Source organism: Saccostrea echinata, unplaced genomic scaffold, assembly GCF_033153115.1.
Source record: "Saccostrea echinata isolate AGI-Se365-2 ecotype Australia unplaced genomic scaffold, CSIRO_AGI_Sech_v1 ptg000056l, whole genome shotgun sequence".
NCBI lineage: Eukaryota > Metazoa > Mollusca > Bivalvia > Ostreida > Ostreidae > Saccostrea > Saccostrea echinata.
This window is the reverse complement of record NW_026889805.1, coordinates 19,485,748-19,505,467: the sequence shown is the minus strand read 5'-3', so window position 1 is coordinate 19,505,467 and position 19,720 is coordinate 19,485,748. Positions and strand designations below refer to the sequence as shown.

At 33.0% G+C, this 19,720-nt stretch overlaps 2 protein-coding genes across 2 annotated transcripts in view; both read left to right on the top strand.

Annotated features, from left to right (window-relative positions):
* The window catches only part of LOC133173001 (protein sprouty homolog 2-like), a 279,783-nt gene that overhangs the window by 188,286 nt on the left and 71,777 nt on the right, over positions 1-19,720 (top strand). The gene's annotated exons all lie outside the window — the stretch shown is intronic.
* The window catches only part of LOC133172996 (eukaryotic translation initiation factor 5B-like), a 73,920-nt gene continuing 64,215 nt past the window's right edge, over positions 10,016-19,720 (top strand). The window contains exons 1-9 of the mRNA XM_061307865.1: positions 10,016-10,189; positions 15,042-15,152; positions 15,400-15,499; positions 15,793-15,906; positions 16,788-17,312; positions 17,515-17,593; positions 18,603-18,718; positions 18,865-18,981; positions 19,415-19,565. Coding sequence (XP_061163849.1) covers positions 10,143-10,189; positions 15,042-15,152; positions 15,400-15,499; positions 15,793-15,906; positions 16,788-17,312; positions 17,515-17,593; positions 18,603-18,718; positions 18,865-18,981; positions 19,415-19,565 — 1,360 coding nt within the window. The 5' untranslated portion in view covers positions 10,016-10,142. The remainder of the gene's footprint in view (positions 10,190-15,041; positions 15,153-15,399; positions 15,500-15,792; positions 15,907-16,787; positions 17,313-17,514; positions 17,594-18,602; positions 18,719-18,864; positions 18,982-19,414; positions 19,566-19,720) is intronic.

Sequence of the window (19,720 nt, the reverse complement as noted above, 5' to 3'; positions counted from 1 at the left end):
AAGGCCTAATATGCATGTAATTCTTTGTGTCTGACTCTAAGGAGGCCTGATATGCATGTAATTCTCGTGCGGCTGTCTTTGTGTTTGACGTCAGTGAGCGGGGACTATTGAAATTGACATGTGCGGCCTCGTGTAATTTAAATCTATTAGTCTACATTTTTAAAATCTAAATTTACAATTTTATTTCAAAATGAAATGGAAATATAAGGAATCACTTTCTAGTTAGTAGAGTATGCCAGGGACATCAACGATAGTTGAAAACGTGGGATAATTTATGCATAACGGGCTTCGCCCGTTATGCAAATTATCCCACGTTTCCAACTATCGTTGATGCCCTGGCATACTCTACTAACTAAACAGTGATTCCTTAAATTTACCTCTATTTTATCATAAAGTTATGTTGAGTAGTAGTGATTATGAACTCATGGTGTGAAAAAAATTGAATGAATTTCACAAAGCAGTTCACTCTCAGTGATAGGTTTCAGATGTGATGGAAATTAATTTTCTGTAATAAATCGTGGTAAGAAATGTATAACTTACGAGAAGATAACTTTTAAATAATGGCGATGTTCCTTCTTAATGTAGTATAGAAGAAGCAGTAACAACTAAATGCTAACAGAAAAGGAACAATCATGTAAAAATAAGTCGCAGAAAAGCACGATCCGTCGCAAAAAGCAGGATTTTTTTTCGCGGAAAAGCAGTGTCGAATCGGAAAAATGGAACAGCGTTTCACTACTAGGAGTATCTTAAGCATTAATAATGACTTTTTATCTCATTATTACTGAATTTGACCCCTCTAGGCTTTCATAAATTAGATATAATTCTAGTATAACTCCGCACATTATTATTATTTTTCTCTTCGGTGATGAGATATTTCCATGATCCAAACGATATAGATATATACTTAAATTGTATGTCTAAAGGGAATATTTCTCTATGTTGTAATAGATTTCAATAACCTTTTTTCTGATTTTTTTTTCCAAAAATCACAGCTGCTCTTGTGCAACGAAAGCTTCTAAAGGTTAATAAAAATATTGTAAACTTGAAATGGCCTTGACAAAAATCAAGGCCGATGACATAATGTTTTTTTTTTCTTTTAATTGTCAAGCTTCACCAAACATTTGATGAGTGAATCTGAGGATATTAGTAATACAAGAAGTACGTTTGAGCTATATACTTATGGACTTTTGCGAGAAGCCCTGATTTTTACAGTTGACGGATTACTTTGACATTTAAACCTGCCTTATGTACAGAGGTACAGAATTAATATAATAGGTGATAAAACATTAAATTAGAGGATATAGTTATGGTATTAGGGGCACTAACACTATCTACCAACACAAGAGATGATTGGAGGTAGAATAAAGTTACTTAAATACCTTTTCATGAGAGATAGTATCTCCTTTTATTTCCATATTCTAAAGGAATGAAATAAAGAAGAAAAACATTTCGGAAGGAATAGGCCTACTTGGCAGGAGTTGGTCAGGGTGAAAAGGGAGGGGGTTGAGGGTAGGATTGTTGCCGTTCCCTTCCTAGACAACGTAATATGGGCTTTGAAATGGTCCGTTATTTTCGTTTTATTAACTGTTAAGCTAAATATTTATATCTCAGAAGAGCTTATATTTTCCTGGTGTAAATTAAGCTGTCAGCGCTTCTCGCAAAAGTCCTATAGTTGCATCTAATAATAATAAGACTTTGATATGAAGTTAATTAAAAAATTTAAACCTGATTCCACCTATGTCAAGAATTTCACAAGAGGTCTCAGGACATCCGCCACATATATATCCATCACACAAGCAATCCCAGATTGTTTAACGACTGTTGAAGTGATCGAATGTTGACTAGCCTAACCGTGGCTTCCCTGTGCAAGTGAACTCTGCATTATACTCTCCTCTTTACCAAGTTTACTACATTCTATATGGCCTGAAAGTCACCAATTCCTGAAAATTTAATCTAAAAATCATAAAGGATAGATCTACGCCAAGTATACACTTGTATTTCAGAACAAAGGGAGGTAACGTTAACAAGTAATACTCAATGTTAGATACAATAGACTTAAAATCGGTCCACATTTTTTAAAAAGAATTTTAGTTTTTTTCTAGATTGCCTGGAAGAATAAAGTACAACAAATATTTTGAAAGAAGTTGCATTTTACTTACAGTGACGGTAGACACTCTAAATAAGGATGTTCTTCCCTTGTTGACACTCAGTCACGTGACAAGGGGACAAAACTGCAGCTAAGTAAAGCACAATCTCTATCCGGAGTTATCTCTACTCAGAGTTATCGTTCCCGCTACGCTCCACTAGTACAAAATGTTTTTCATTTTCATCAAAAAGTTTACAAGAATGACATACACGTTTTTCTCTAGGAATAGATGGCCTTGAGTATTTCCCCATTTCAATATGTAGTATATGATCACTAATTCTTAGTTTTGTTAGGATTGTTCTTTCAGATTTCTTCTTCTTCTTCCTTTAAATCACAAGCCACCTTCTGGTGTAATGTCGTGATTGTTCAATGGTAATTGTAGGTAGTTCTGTAATTTATATTCATTTAAATTTATTATATTACTATAAAAAGTTAATTTTCCAGAATCTGATTTTGAAATGCTCTTTAACTGTTCACAGATTTTGTTCATATAGTGCTCCTCTAATTTATAAATTTTTGTGTGATATGTCCAATGAGGATAAAGACAATTTCTGTCGTAGAGTTAAAAAGTTTTCTTTGCCAAGATACTCTAGACCCCAGTGTTTTATCTTCTTTAAATGCAGACACCACTAATTGGTCATGATGCTCATTCTCTGACTCTAAAGTTTTCAATCTTAAATAAAATTTAAGCATATTTTCATAACACAAATAAAATAGTGGGCATTGTCCCAACTCATATAGAACAGCAATATTAGATGATTTTCTATGAACACCCAGAATATCTAGATATAGTTTTCAATTTAAAACCCCACGGAACCATGTGTGTCATTGTCATAAATTCTATATAGAAAAGAAAAACAAATCCTTCATCATATATGCAGAATTTCTTCTTGGTAATCTTATTTAAAGCACTTCTTTTAATACCAGCTTTACTAAGTCATCTTTCTCTTTTCAACGCAAAGGGTTGGAAAGACAGCAGGGACTGATAAATGTAAGTACTTTATTTATTGCTGATAAAGAAGAATCAAAGTACTGAAGGTACTGATGGGAGTTGATTTTAATTTGCTATGCGAGTATCAAAAGACTAAAAAAATCTCACGATTCTAAGGAGTAAAAAAAGTAAGGCTTGTATTGATTTGACCATAACTTTTGAATGATATGCAAACACGTGTAAGACTTCCTCATTGCTCAAAATTTTTCAGTAATTTAAGGTATTTTCCTTACCAAAAATTTGTTTAAAAGTGCCAGAGCGACTTTTTTTTCGTCAGAATGTGATTCAAGTTGTTGATTCCGCTCCTATACATGTATATATAAAATCTTAGAATAAATGATTTTTAAGTGTACGTTTGAATTTACATATAGAGAAATGGAGTACGTTTTGCTAATTTGCATAGGCGCCATATTGTTTTCAATATGGCAGATTTTTGTTCAATGCATTATAAAAGGAAAAAAAGCATAGATTAAAAAATATCAATTCGGAATAATTTCTTCCTCATTTGATTTTATCTTTTATTGTGTCCTGTATCGGAATGCAATCTTTCGTTTAAAAAATGACGAAAAGTTGAAAGTTCATTTCGAGTTTGAAAATCTAAAGCGAAGCTTCATTACAATGATATTCATGTAGAAAAAATGTGATGAAAGAGCTTACAAGGTCTTTATCAAGCAAATTTATAAATATTTGTCATTTTCCGATTTCATTCTCATCCTGCGTGAAGTTGTCAAACTTACAATTTCAGTTTCTAAGATACATGTAATCAGATGTTGTTTTCTTTTAAACTGAAAATCCCATTTTAGACAGAATTCAGAAAAACCTAACAAACACTCCCAGTGGGGAAAAAGCAGGGGGTTTTTTGTTATTTTTTTTTTTACCTGAGAAAATATTGAACTTCATTATTGTCATACGATGAGGGATACGATCAAATAATTACTTATATTTCATTATAAAAAGATTGATAATTCATCATTATTTTTTTTTTTTTTTTGAAAAAATCACAAAAATAATGAATATTCATTTGCAACGGTCACGTTGTCATTAATTCATGAATAAGGTGTACAACATTTAAACATGTGATGTACTCTGACCAAAGTTAAATCGCGACAAATACCATCTATATTGGTGATGAGAAAATTAATGGAGCAACGTGTATACCAGAAATAGAGATTTTTCTCAAATGTATGCCCTCTTTCCAGATTTGTATTGTTTGATAGATTTTTAGAGATCAATCAGTCTCCGTTATCTTCACCTTTTTCATAGTGACTTGGATTTACAATATACATCTTCACTCTTGTAAAGGTGGAAAAGACTTACCAGATTTTCAAGTCTATACCAATAGCTTATTTTTGATCTTACAATGTCGAAGTGTAGGGGAAATCAACCAAATTCAGATAGTACAGCAAAGCAAGTTGCATATTTATGTACATCAAGTATTAATTTGCAAACTTTCAGTTTATCACAGAATGATTTGGATAACATCCTGTTTATTGCACCGCCAGGGATGCTTTTTTTGTAGTAAATGGATTAAAATAAACCCAAATTTCATATGCATACAATAATTAAAATAGGGTTAATTGAATGATGAAAAAAGTGAACAGTGGTTTTAATGTCTAAATTTATTGAAACTTTGAATTTTTTTCTACCTTTTTTTAAAATTAATTTATTCATTTATATTTTTGATAAAGTTAATATACTTTGAGCAAACGATAAGAGCATGAGAAATGATACACTTAGGTATATATTTGTTTTAGATACACATGTACACTATATATGACATAACAGTGTATTTACATATAAATAAATTTCGTTTGTTTATAAATTAAACCTTATTGCGTGGCATAATTCATTTTTAAATGTATCATTTTTATTTTTTATTTTTACTTTTCGCTGGAATCTAACTAAGATTGCAGCGAGATGAAATATTTCATTACAGGTATATTAAACCACAAAGCAACATATTTGGTCTTTGTTCGCAAATGTATACGAATCACACGGTTTTGTTTTAGAAGGAAATGGGCTATTTCAACACCCCACTCCACTCCAAAAATACTCAATGTGCCCAAAATTAGCTAAATTCTGGATCCACTCCGAATCCCGTTCTATCAACAGTGAACTAATTGTTGAGACAATTATGCATGCACAGCATTAATATTCCTGCAAAAATAAAAATATTAAACAAGCCATCTCAATTACACATCTAATAAAAATTTAATCCTGTGTATACTATCAATAATTATCATTCCAGGCACAAAAGTAAAAGGCTGCTAAATAAGTTTGTCAAGCAGGTCACGTCTGCTGCAGTTTGGAGATTTAGAACTTTACACATATTAGAGATACTGGAAGCACATAATGCCCGCTGTGATAATCAGTCTTGCTCGCATATGTACATAAATACATCAGCTGTCTGTATCAATCTGATTTTGTGTTCTCTGTATAAACTGACATGCATTTAAACGTATGTCTGATTATTAATCCCGTTATTATGGGACTCATATTGTCGAAGCAAGGTGTTTATGCATTGTATAATCACGAGGATACCTTCAGCCTTTCCCTACAAACTGATGAAAATGACGTATCTAAGCTATTTTAGGAGCGAGTTTCCTATCTTAAAATTAGAATATATGCACTATTTTCTTATTCGCAATATCTGTAAATCTATTTTCTTACATAAATATTTAGGCCTGCCGTTTACTGAGATTATACATTGCATTTTTAAATCTTCACAACCTGCTCAATTTGTAGTTTAAACTCTAATTTCAACATTTCTCCCATTTTCACAACATCCTGCATTTAATCGAGGACACCCCCTTGGTAGCTGTTTGTCATTTGTATGTATTGATGCGCCTCTGGCGCGTTGACTATAAGGAGTTGATAAAATCAACTCCCAAAAATCATGTAATAATTTTCCTTTCATTTTTTTTCTTTTATTTCCAAAAAAGATGTGCTTTAAAATGATAGTAAATTAACTTAATCTCAACAAGAAATATATTTTTAACAACCAATAAAAATAATCATTGCACGGCAAGATCTTATCATGCTGTAACTAGGATTAACCGTATCAATGATTTACGGTCAAAACTATTGTTAACTAGAGTTTAGATTGTAAACTTACTTAAGTTAAGTTGTGAAATATATAGATTCACATAAAGTTGACCGAATTATAAAAAAATTGTGATAAACATAGTTTTACATTTGAGAAACAGTTTAACGCACGAATCTCTGACTTTGTATTTTTTAAGAATGTCAATTACGTGGTAGTTTACGGTTAAACTATAGTTTACATATATTTACATTAGTTAATTTTAGTTTAGAATTGTAAACCATATCGGTAACAAATCGTGTAACCGTATTAATCAGATAAACTATGTTTTGCAATCGTAAATGGTTGTTTTCAGTGTTAAGTATAAGTTTACACTTGTGGAACTACAGAACTTAAGAGATGTGAAATATATAGATTAAGTTTTACGTTTCGTAAACTATAGTTTACAGTCGATAAACCTAGTTTATTAATTGTGAAACATTTTAGTTCATTTTTAGCTCTACTGGTCAGAGACCAGAAGAGCTTATGCGATAGTAAGGTGTCCGTCGTCCGTCCGTCTGTCTGTCTGTCTGTCTGTCCGTCAGTCTGTAAACAATTTTTCAAAACGCTACTCCTCCTACAGTTTTGGTCTGATTTCAATATAACTTGGCACATAAGTAGACTATACTAAGATACATAATTCCATGTATCAGTTTTTGATTTCAATGAACGGTGTTGCCATGTTTACTATAAATAGAAATTTCTGTGAAAAACTTTCAAAACGCTACTCCTCCTACAGTTTTGATCTGATTTCAATATAACTTGTCACACAAGTAGACTATTCTAAGATACACAATTCTGTGTATCTGTTTTTGATTTCAATGAACGGTGTTGCCATGGTTACTATAAATAGAAATTTCTGTGAAAAACTTTCAAAACGCTACTCCTCCTACAGTTTTGATCTGATTTCATTATAACTTGGCACACAAGAAGACTATACTAAGATACATAATTCTGTATATCGGTTTTAGATTTAAATGAACGGTGTTGCCATGGTTACTATAAATAGAAATTTCTGTGAAAAACTTTCAAAACGCTACTCCTCCTACAGTTTTGATCCGATTTCAATATAACTTGGCACACAAGTAGACTACACTAAGATACATAATTCTGTATATCGGTTTTTGATTTCATTGAACAGTGTTGCCATGGTTACTTTAAATAGAAATTTCCGTGAAAAACTTTCAAAATGCTGCTCCTCCTACAGTTTTGATCTGATTTCAATATAACTTGGCACACAAGTAGACTATACTAAGATACATAATTCTGTGTATCTGTTTTTGATTTCAATGAACGGTGTTGCCATGGTTACTTTAAATATAAATTTCTGTGAAAAACTTTCAAAACACTACTCCTCCTACAGTTTTGATCTGATTTCATTATAACTTGGCACACAAGTAGACTATACTAAGATACACAATTCTGTGTATTTGTTTTTGATTTCAATGAACGGTGTTGCCATGGTTACTAAAAATAGGAATTTCTGTGAAAAACTTTCAAAACGCTACTCCTCCTACAGTTTTGGTCCAATTTCAGTATAACTTGGCAAACAAGTAGACTACACTAAGATACATAATTCTTTTTGTGGATTTTAGATTTCGATGATTGTTGTTGCCATGATTACTAATAATAGAAATTTCCTTGAAATACCTTCAAAATACTACTCCTCCTACAGTTTTGGTCTGATTTTAGTATAACTTAGCACACAAGTAGACTACACTTAGATACATAATTCTCTGTACCAGTTGTTGATTTCGATGAACAGTGTTGCCATGGTTACTTAAAATAGAAATTTTCTTGAAATACTTTCAAAACGCTACTCCTCCTACAGTTTTAGTCTGATTGCAATAAATCTTGCCACAAAAAGAGACTAAACCAAGGATCATTATTCTATGTATTGCTGTTGTAATGTTTGAAGTCTAAGTACTACTTTTATCTTCCTTTATAAGTACAACCAGTAGAGCTACAGTTTCGTCAGAGGCTTCTGGTTGTTAATTTGGCGTGCCATACAGTATGCACATGTCAACGTGAAACAAAATTCGTGCATTTACTGTTTTAACCACCAAATAATGTACATTGCAGTTAGAAGCTCCAGATATTTTTTTAAAGGATGACTGCACTTAAGGACATGCGAAAATTGCGACAAAATAAATTTTCAAAACAAGCATTTTTCTTTTAATTGCAGGAATGGTCAACATATAATGTACAACTTTACGAAATTACATTAAATAAAAGTATATGTATGTATTTACGAAGTACGAAGCTGTTTTCAAAGGCTAGGTCATCACAATTTCTTGAATCTCCGTACGATAATGAGGACGCCCACCTTTTCACTGACTTTGTACATAGTCAGCGCATGTAACAGAAACGACGGAAAAAGACCCAAAACCCAGCGATAAGTGCAGTTATCCTTTGAAAACGTTACGCTACAGCTGTAGTTACGACATTGATACTGGTAGCAGCATGTCATCTCTTCATGGTACTTTTTAGATTAATTTTAGTCTTAAGGACCTTCTATACACTAAAGGAAAAGATTTTTTGGACATTGAGAAAATTATAGTGTGTAAAGGTGTAAATGTTGAGCTTATCTATTACATGTTCAACATAGTGTACCTTGCATTTACCCCCAGGAAAAATGTTCAAAGACAATGAAGTACTGATGAACAAAAATCATTGTTGTTCACTTAAATGGGCAAAATACCAGCAAATTAAAGTGTTCAATCTATTCATCTTAGCCTATTAAAATGTTGTAAATGCTTTATTTGATCGCAAATTAAGAAATAAACTGTACACATCAATTTATCTTATTCTAGATCAAAGGGCAGATTACTCTATCTGCATAAAAATACCACAAATCAGAACTCTTTAGTGTGCAGTGTATAGAGGGCTCTTAAATGTACATCATTTAAAAGTAAACATAAAACTTAAATACTCAATACATGCAAAGTAATTTTTTGACTGTGCCACCTCCCACGTGTTAATTCTTCATCCGTCACTGAAGAAGTTGCATTCCAACTATTTACCGTATTTATTCATAGATTTTTTTTGTCTCAAATAGTCACACGACCAATATTGGTTCATTAGAAAGAATGTTTTGTTTGTTTGTTGTTTAATGTCCCTCTCGAGAATTTTTCACTCATATGGAGACGCCCCTACTTGCCGGTGGAGGGCTGCAAATTTTTACCTATACTCTGCACTTCGGGCCATTGAACAGTGAGGGATCTTTTACTGCGACACGGGGGGGGGGGGGGCGCTCGGTTTATACGGTCTCATCCAAAGGACCGTCTCCACGTCCCTTGAAAGAATGAGATTTTGTTTTTGTTGTTTTGTTTTGCCTGTCAGAACTTTTTTTTCTGTGTGTGTATGCCCTGCCCTCTGGAAAAATTCCCTAAAAAGTAAAACTTGCAATTCCCAAAAAAAAAAAAAAAAAAGACAAGCAAAAACAGTTAAACGATAATTATTTTGTTTGGGTAAGGGGTGGGGTGGGGTGGCGGTCTACTACACATTCATATTATCACATGGACAAGCCACTTTTTTATAGTCCCTGGTTAGTGTTACCTAGGAGGGAGTCCAAAGTCATTCTTGGATTACTTGACTATGTATGAAAATTTCATTAAAAAAAAATCAGTAAAAATCCTACTGGATTCCGACCTCCTTGACCTCCAGTTGGTTGGGTTATAGATAACTATAAATTTATTCATATGTAATATGAGCAAACGATGATTATATCGTGCTAATCCGGAAAAAATTATCTCTGTCCTGCTGACTTAGTTAGTAGACTGTCCCTTTAACCGGAAGTATCCAATCCATGCTGGAGAAACAGAATTCAGTTGAGTTTGACAAAAACAGTTGTTTGTAAAATTATATTATCAGCCACAAGCTGATAAATTTTTAACGTACTACATGATTGTGTCAGTTCAGCCATGGTTAAACCGAAGAACAAAAATAAGAAAAATCAAAACGAAGACTTGTAAGTGTCTGTTATTTACGAAACGTGATGTGCCGAAACATTAATAGTTTACACGTAGAAAAATGAAGGAGAGTAGTTCCTTAATGGAGTTTCTAAAGAGTTAAATTTATGAAATGACTCCCTTTTTAGAATAATTTTGAAGTTATGTTGTGATGTCTTATCAAATGTAGTTACCATGCCAAAAGGAGGGGTACAGATCGTGTAATGAAACATATGGACCTTTACAAAATGGATATTTAAACAATAGACCAAACAAGAAAAAAATTGTAATTGATATGTTATAATTTGATTTTACTTTAAAAAAAATATTGGCTGTAGCAGGTTGAAAATCTTACTGGTATTAAACATGACATGGGCACATGCACCAATATACAACAAGATGTTAAATATGAATGCATGTACAATTTTAATTACCTGTAATTAGCTTTCAACAAAGAAGTTCTGTAAGATTTTACTGTACAGCTGGTAGTTGGTCATTGACCCATTAGCTGATTAAACTTTTTTAGCATGATACAGATACACATAATGTCTATTTATAACTTGTATATTGCACAACGGTTTAAAATTCCCTTTGTACATGTAGTAGTTGCGTATTGTGGTTCTTTAATGAACATAAAGTAGCGGGTTTTCATCTGTATAGTTGTAAGTAAAGTTTTTCTCTCCTCTATTCTATATCTACAATGTTTTTCACTAAAGAAATGCCCTATTAAATTTTCTAACATTAGAAATTAAAATCAGTGAATTATCAGTAAATGAAGATATGTGATAGAATTGCAGATGAGATTTTAAAAGTATATATAATTTAATGGTTTGACATAGAAAAATACCGTGTAAAAAATTCTTTCTTCATGATAATGCTTCACTTGCACCAGCAAAATTTTCTTTTTGTAGCCATTATTTTTCTCATACATTATATTTCCACCATGGAAGAATTATTATAGTTCTTAGTGCGCTCTTTTGTGAAAAGGTCAGAAAATGTACAAATCTTGCGGGATTTCTGGGACAGTCGTAACAACATGTAAACAATATGTTGAATGTCGATAAAAAAATGCCTAACAAACATGCAAATGAGACACTGTATTGTTACATGCATCAGAAGTAGAAACTTCAACAATATCAATTTATAAAATTACAGAAAGTTGTTGACAAGTGTTGATGGTCCATTATGAAATACAGTGTACATGCCTCGGAAACACCATAATTTTAAGCAATGGATGATAAATGAGGGCTTTTGCACTCTCACATATGTCTATTAGTTCTACTCTTTAATGGGAATGACAAAAAATTTAATACATTCTAAATTGGATTGAAATTGGCATGTTTTGTATTCTTCGCTAAAGCATGTTGCCCCAGTCAGACGACCAAACGTGTCTCTAATTTGAAGAGTACCAGTAATGGAAATCGAAAGTATTGGGTTACTAACTGTGTAGCTAATTGGTTGTATTTACAATGTAAAGTTTAGGCCATCAATAAAAAATAATTTGTTTGATGTACTCCAACTGATCCATTAAAATTGTCACTACCCAATCATTTTTTTTTTTCAGTAGTTCAAATTCTTGTTTTGTTTTTTTTTTTTTAAATAGATTTAATATCTGTATTGTTAGCTCACCTGAGCCGAACGCTCAAGTGAGCTTTTCTGATCACATTTTGTCTGTAGTCCGTCTGTCCGTCTGTCTGTCTGTCCGTCTGTAAACTTTTCACATTTTCGACTTCTTCTCAAGAACCACTGGGCCAATTTCAACCAAACTTGCCACAAAGTATCCTTGGGTGAAGGGGATTCAAGTTTGTTCAAATGAAGGGCCACGCCCTCTTTCAAGGCGAGATAATAAAGAATTAGTGAAAAATTAATAGCATCTTTTAAAAATCTTCTTCTCAAGAACCACAAAGCCAGGGAAAATGAAACTCATGTGGAAGCATCCTCAGGTAGTGTAGATTTAAGTTTGTTCAAATCATGACCCCCGGGGGTAGGGCGGGGCCACAATGGAGGATCAAAGTTTTACATAGAAATATATAGGAAAAACCTTTAAAAATCTTCTTCTCAATAACAGCAAAGCCATGATGAGTCATATTTATATGGAAGCATCCTCAGGTAGTGTAGATTCAAGTTTGTTCAAATCATGACCCCTGGGGGTAGGGCGGGGCCACAATGGAGGATCAAAGTTTTACATAGAAATATGTAGAAAAAATCTTTAAAAATCTTCTTCTCAATAACAGCAAAGCCCTAATTGGTCATATTTATATGGAAGCATCCTCAGGTAGTGTAGATTCAAGTTTGTCCAAATCATGACCCCTGAGGGTAGGGCGTGGCCACAATGGAGGATCAAAGTTTTACATAGAAGTATATAGGAAAAATCTTTAAAAATCTTTTTCTCAATAACAGCAAAGCCCTAATTGGTCATATTCATATGAAAGCATCCTCAGGTAGTGTAGATTCCAGGGCTCGACATTAACTTTTTTCCCTACTTGTCCATTCGGACAAGTGACCAAGACATTTACTTGTCTGAACTTCAACTTCACTTGTCCGAAAATTTTTCAATAAAGATCTAATACTGTCAACTTGAAAACTAAAATAAAGTCCATTACACATGACATGTGCTTGATTGATTAGTGATGTTATTGATATTTACAACAAACACATAAAACGAAATTTTATCTAGGCTTTCTGTCCTGACAACAACATAAATGTCCACAAGTGAACCAAACTTCGTTACGTTCGTAAGAGTGAATGTCGATCCCGATCCAATGTGAACTCAATTAATAGCGATCCCTATCGGGATCGAAGTCCGGTTTTTATGTACAGCTTCCGTCTTGAAACTACCGATTAACTTTCACAGTCGTTCTTTTTATTATTTAGAGACTCCTTTACATTAAAATGCACTTGTCCGTAATTTTTTTTCACTGGTACCGGGCAAGCGGACAAGCGTTAATGTCGAGCCCTGGATTCAAGTTTGTTCAAATCCTAACCCCCCGGGGGTAGGGCGGGGCCACAATGGAGGATCAAAGTTTTACATAGAAATATATAGGAAAAATCTTTAAAAATCTTCTTCTCAGGAACAGCAAAGCCCTGATTGATCATATTTATGTGGAAGTATCCTCAGGTAGTGTAGATTCAAGTTTGTTCAAATCATGACCCCCGGGGGTAGGGTGGGGCCACAATGGAGGATAAAAGTCTGAAATAGAAATATATAGGAAGATATCTTCTGATGAAGAACTGCAAAGCCATGATTAGTCATTTTGATATGGAAGCATCCTCAGGTAGTGTAGATTCAAGTTTGTTAAAATGATGACCCCAGGGGATAGGGATAGGCCATAATGGGGGATCGAAAATTTTACATAGGAACATATAGGAAAATATCTTCTTCTCAAGAACTGAAAATTTTGATTAGTCATTTTGATATGGAAGCATCCTCAGGTAGTGTAAATTCAATTTTGTTCAAATGATGACCCCCGAGGGTAGGGTGGGGCCCAATAGGGGGATTGAAAGTTTTACATAAGAACATATAGAAAAAAATTTCTTCTCAAGAACAGAAAAGCTATGTTTAGTCATATTGATTTGGAAGCAGTGTAGATTCAAGTTTGTTCAAATGATGACCCCTGGGATAGGGAGGAGCCACAATGGAGGATCAAATTTTTACAAAGGAATATATGGGAAAATTTTTTAAAAATCTTCTCAAGTACAACAAAGCCATTTGTTATATCAGGGTTCGACACTAACTTTTTAAGGTTTTAGTCCAGCCGGACTAGTGCTTCATTACTTTTACTAGTCCGCACGCAATTTTATTAGTCCGTCAAAAAAAAAAGAAACATCAATGTTTTTTAACATTAATTTAACGTGACAATTAATATACGTATTATTTTTTGAAATAAACAAAGTATTTACGTGAAATATATTATTCCATCGATTCATTGAAATCTCGCAATCAGCAAGTATACGATCGTATTCCCGATCTGGTTTTTTTTTTTTTTTTTTCTTTTTTTTTTTTTGTCTTTCCACTACATCCAAAACGTCCAACATCTTTCTTAAAAGTGTCATACTAAATCATGATCGCTAAAATCTTATACTTCATATCGATCAGTCGAAAAATAAAGCGCTGAATTGACCCAGCATTGCGTAACTACCCGCCAAAAACTAGAAATCTAAAAATACACGCGGGGTTTTCCAGTAAAAGTTGTCGAGAATCGGACATCGGTAATTTATTGATATTGTTTTTTAGAAATTTTTATTGGTCCGTTCGGACTAATTAGCCACATATTTTATTAGTCCGAATGAAAATGTATTAGTCTGAGACTAACGGACTAAGGTTAGTGTCGAACCCTGTTATATTGACATGGAAGCATCATCAGGTAGTTTAAAATTCAAGCCCCCCCCCCCAATCTTTTCAATACTGAACTGATTTGTGCTTTTGCCTTGCCAATGTGCTCAGGTGAGCGATGTGGCCCATGGGCCTCTTGTTTTTAAAGTTGTGTCTATCAATTTTCTAAGATACTGTTTAAATTAAAAGATTTTTCAGAAATAGATAATTTATTTAATTTGTTTAGCTGTCAGGTGTGTGTAATGAAAATTTCTAAGTCTGTGGTTTGTTAGCAATTGTCAAAATGTTAGAAAATATTTAATAATGGAAAAAAAAACTACCTGCCTACCTACCCAACTTGAAAAATGTGGGTCTGAGTAAATCAAACAAAAAAATTAATGATGGCCTTTTAATTGCAAGTATGACAGTTTGTATGTACTTAAATGTTTTATTGTATTGAAAATCTGTACAACACCTGTAGAAAAAAAGTAAATGTATTATGTATTATACTTTGAAAGAAGAGAGCATTTTTTTCATTTCCTTTTTACTTGTTTTCTCAGCGAAGACGAAGTTGACTTAGATCCCTTAGGAGGAAATATTGAAGGTCAAGACCCACTTCCACAAGCTAAACAAGGCAGTAAAAAGAAGAAAAACAAGAAAAAGGATGACTGGTATGACATTCACTGAAATTCTTCTATAGATAATTATAATGTCAAATTTGTAAAACAAAGATGTAAAATTTGCTAATGAAGAATTCACAATATAATGTAATTTAAAGAAATGTGTTATAATAGCTTTTTTCTAAATGTTTATAAAATTTGTTTAGTGGAAAAAGTAATTTGTGTTAAAATGAATTTTGGAAATGATAGCTTTTCAGTTTCCCTTCATGGAAGATGAGATATTTTAATTTTTTGATAGGGAGGATGATGTGGCTTCAGAGATACAGGCATTATCACTACAATCTAAAGGAAGTGGAGAGAGCGAAGAAGAGGACACGATACCAGTGAAAAAGAAAAAGGTAGAACTTATCATCAGATGGAAAGATATTGAAAATTGTACCTTAATGAAAACTGAAGGGTCTCCACTGAGAATCTAAACAGATATGATTAATCAGGGAAGAAGTTGTCATAGAATTTAATGAATAACCTTTATCATGAAAGACATACACAGAATAATTAGTACATGTATCACTACTCTAGCACACATATTTTTAGAATATTTCACATGTTCATCTATGGGCTATTATCAAATTAAATGATTAATAAAATTGAAAAGAAAAAGCTTTTATTCTCCAAATTTTTCTTGGACTAGGAGAAGAAAAAGAAGAAAAAGACAGATTCTGATGAGGAAGAGGAAATGGGGAAAAAACCTAAAGCAACTTTCCAAATGCTTATGATGGAAGATGACAATGATCTTCCATCAGAGGTAAGTATGACAACTGTTGAAAGAAGAAGTGAAACCAAAATTTGCATGAAAAGAAAATGTTGGAAAAAATCTGGCTTTATAAAAATGCTAGAGCACATTTTTTTTATGTCACTGATTTTTAATTTATGGAATTTTCGAAGTTTCAAGATTGTGTGAAAAAAGTTGAAAACTCATCATCTGTTATGGATGTAGTCAATTAATACACTTTTCTGCTCAAGTTATCTATTGAAGTGAGTTTCTCCTATCTAAATTTGTCAGGTATTGGAATGGGGCATCCATAGGGATGAATGTTTAAATAGGTTTATAAATATATTTCTTTCTGTCATTCAAAAACTGCAGGGCAACAGATTCGCTAAAAAATATTTCTATATTGTTAAGGACCAATTTTGTATAAATTTTGACTCCCAGGAATATAAATAATAAAGCTACCATAGGTCTTATTAATTTTCAAGCTTTCCCATGTATTGCAGATTCTAGTTTGTGTAAGTCATGACCCTTAAGTTAAAGTGGAACAACAAAGTTAAAACTTTGTAGATAAATGCAGGTACCTAGGAAATCATTTTAAATATTCTTCATCTAAACAGCAAGGATGTAATTAGGTTATGGATAGACAAAAATTCCTGTGCAGTGCAGATTCAAATTCCTCATGGCCCCTGGGATCAAAGCAAGGACACATATTGTACATGTAGACTTTAGGAAAAACATTTAGACTTTTATTTTGTCAAATTAATACATGTATGCTATCAATGGGGAAAGAAAATGATTGAATTAGTTTGGACAAACTGGAAGGGATCTTGTATATTCTATTGGACAGAGAGAGAGAGGGAGAGAGTAGTGTAATCAGGTGAGCTTTATGGCCTATGAGCCTTCTGTTTTCATAGAGTGACCATGAAGATGATGTAGAAGTAGTATTAGAGAAACCAAAAGAAGAACCAAAAAAGGAAGACACAAGTAAAAAAGACAAGAAAGGGAAAAAGGGGAAGAAGAAAGGTCAGGAAGAGGAAGACCTGGACGCTTTGTTGGCAGAACTGGACAAACCCACAGAAAAAAGTTCTAAAAAGAAAGGCAAGAAAAAGAAAGGTGGAGAAGAGGAGGAAGCCATGGAAACAGAGACAAAAGCAACAGAAAACGGGAATGAAGAGGAGATGGATTTGGAGGCGAAGTCAGAGGTGAAGGTCGTATCTATAGATGATATAGATGATGAAGAGTATGACAAAAAGAAAAGAAAAAAGAAGGGAAAGAAAGATGAAGGGAAAAAGAGTGAGAAAGCTGAAGATGAAGAAGAGAAAGTGGAAGATGGTGAAGACAAAGGCGAAGAAGGAGAGGATGACGAGGGTGGGACAATGAAGACTGCGGCCCAAAAACGAAAGGAGAAAAGGGAAAGAGAAAAACTTAAAAAGATGCAGGTAAAGGCTGTTTGATTAATTTATTAACATCTGAATCATAAATATGTACATTGTTAATGGTATTTTATTTCTCATACCATAAAGATGGTGCATACAGAAAATTTAGTGGACTTTTTCTTATTGACAGAATATCTAACATTTAATAGTATATCATTTGTAATTTTGAATTCATTTTATCTATGCATTACGAAATATTTTTTAGGAGAAGAAAAAGTCTAAATCAAAAGTAGAAAGTAAAGAGTCAACAGAGGCAGGTCAGGAGAAACAGGAAAAACCTGAAGGTATTAGTTAAAGTTTAACTTTTGATACAACTTAAACTGAAGGTATAATTTGAATTCAAAGTGAAGATTCCTTTCCAATTATTAGGACCTATCGTCAAAATGATATGACTGTAAATGCTTTAAACCTGCAGATTTTGGTTTTTTTTTTAATTATATGAGGGCCATTCAAAAATTATGGAGATTTGTTGCACAGACAAAATATCTGCAGACAAAAACACACAGAAAATCACAGATATTAAAAATGAATCTTTTCTTTTGGTCAACAAAATTTCATTTCAAAATATTGTTAATTGATATTAATTCTGAATGATTTCTTTGACCTATTATTCTGTAATCCTGTCCAAATTTTACATTGAAATATATAGCAAAAATCTTTAAAAATCTTCTTTTTAAGAACCACTAGGCCAGAAAAGGTGAAACTTAAGTGGAAGCATCCTGGGGTGGTGTAGATTCTAAATTGTTCAAATTATGACCCCCAGGGTAGGGCAGGGCCACAACAGGGAATCAAGTTTTAGAAAAAATCTTTAAAAGTCTTCTTCTCAAGAACCACTGGACCAGAAAAGCTGAAACATACGTGAAAGCATCATGGGGTAGTGTAGATTCTAAATTCTTCAAATCATGACCTGGGGTAGTACGGGGCCACAATAGGGAATCCAATTTTTACATTGAAATACATGTACATAGAAAAAATGTTAAAAATCTTTTTCTCAAGAATCACTGGGCCACAATAGCTGAAGCTAATGTAAAAGCATCCATGGGTAGTGAAGATTTTAAATTGTTCAAATCGTGACCCCCGGGGGTAGAGTGACTCATTTGAGCTCTGTGGCCCATGGGCCTTTTGTATGCACTGTCAGGGCAAAATTTTTGTTTGATTTGAACAGATTTATCTAGATTCTTTGAGATTTATCAGAAGCAAGTATTTAAGTCAGGAATAGAAGATAATGCATCATCAGTAGACATCTATTTGAAATTCAAATTTAATTAAGGTTTAATCTTTCTACAATCTTAGGTGAAGGAGAACCTACCCCAGAGGGAGAAGAGGGAGAAAAAGAAGGAGAGAAGGATGAAAAGAAGAAGAAAAAGAAAGGAGAAAAAGATGACAAACAAAAGAAGAAAAAAGCACCAGTAAATTATGACTTGAAAAGAAATTTTGAAGAATATTTAATAACTGAATAGTGATTCTACAAGTGTAAAGCATTAGAAACTTTATCCCTCCTTCACATGTAAATTTTATAGTTTAATATTGAAATATTACATTGTGAAATCTGTAGGTGGCTGCCATTAAGTTGATGCAACAGAAATTGAAGGAGGAAGAGGAGAGGTTAAAACAAGAGGAGGAGGAGAGGATCAGAAAAGAAGAGGAAGCCATAAGACTCGCTGAGGAAAAGGTACTGTATATCACTAAGATTCCACTTTTAACTATTTTCACAGTTTTCTGAACAAAATTTGCTTTTGCTCCATTTTTTACCTTCATAGTTTCTCTCCCATTTCAGCTGTTAATTTCTTCTTCTTTTTTTTTTTTTTTGTCCTACAACTGATGCAGAAAAAGTAACGTAGCTGTTCACAACATTTAATAATGTCTCCCATTTCCTTTTCTTAATTGAAGTATTATAATGTTTGAATGTATTACTTTTGTTATGCATTTTTTTTATTGCATATTGAAGTAAATTAGTAATGCCTGTCAATCTCACAATTATTTGTCAGTACATTCTTGAAAAGTATTGCTAACAATATTCCTCAATCTTTTTTTCCTCCAACAATGTTTAAAGCAAAAATTATAAAATTCAAGAGTGTTTTTCTTTTTTTTTCTGGGGTTCTTAGAAAAGATTAGAAGAGGAAAGAAAACAGAGGAAAAAGCAAAAAGAGAAAGACAGAATAGAGAAGATGAAAAAGGAAGGAACTTACCTAACAAAGAAGGAGAAGCAAGACAAAGCTAGAGCAATGCAGATGTTGGAGCAGATGAAAGCAGCAGGTAAAGAAATGCATCTAACAATGGGAAGTTCTTACGTTGGATGAATCTGTACGAGTACATTTTTAGATGATTACTTTCTCATAATGATTAAAATGTGCAATAAAATATCAGTTGTAGCTTAATTTCAAGTTTTAATCCATTTGATATCATGATGG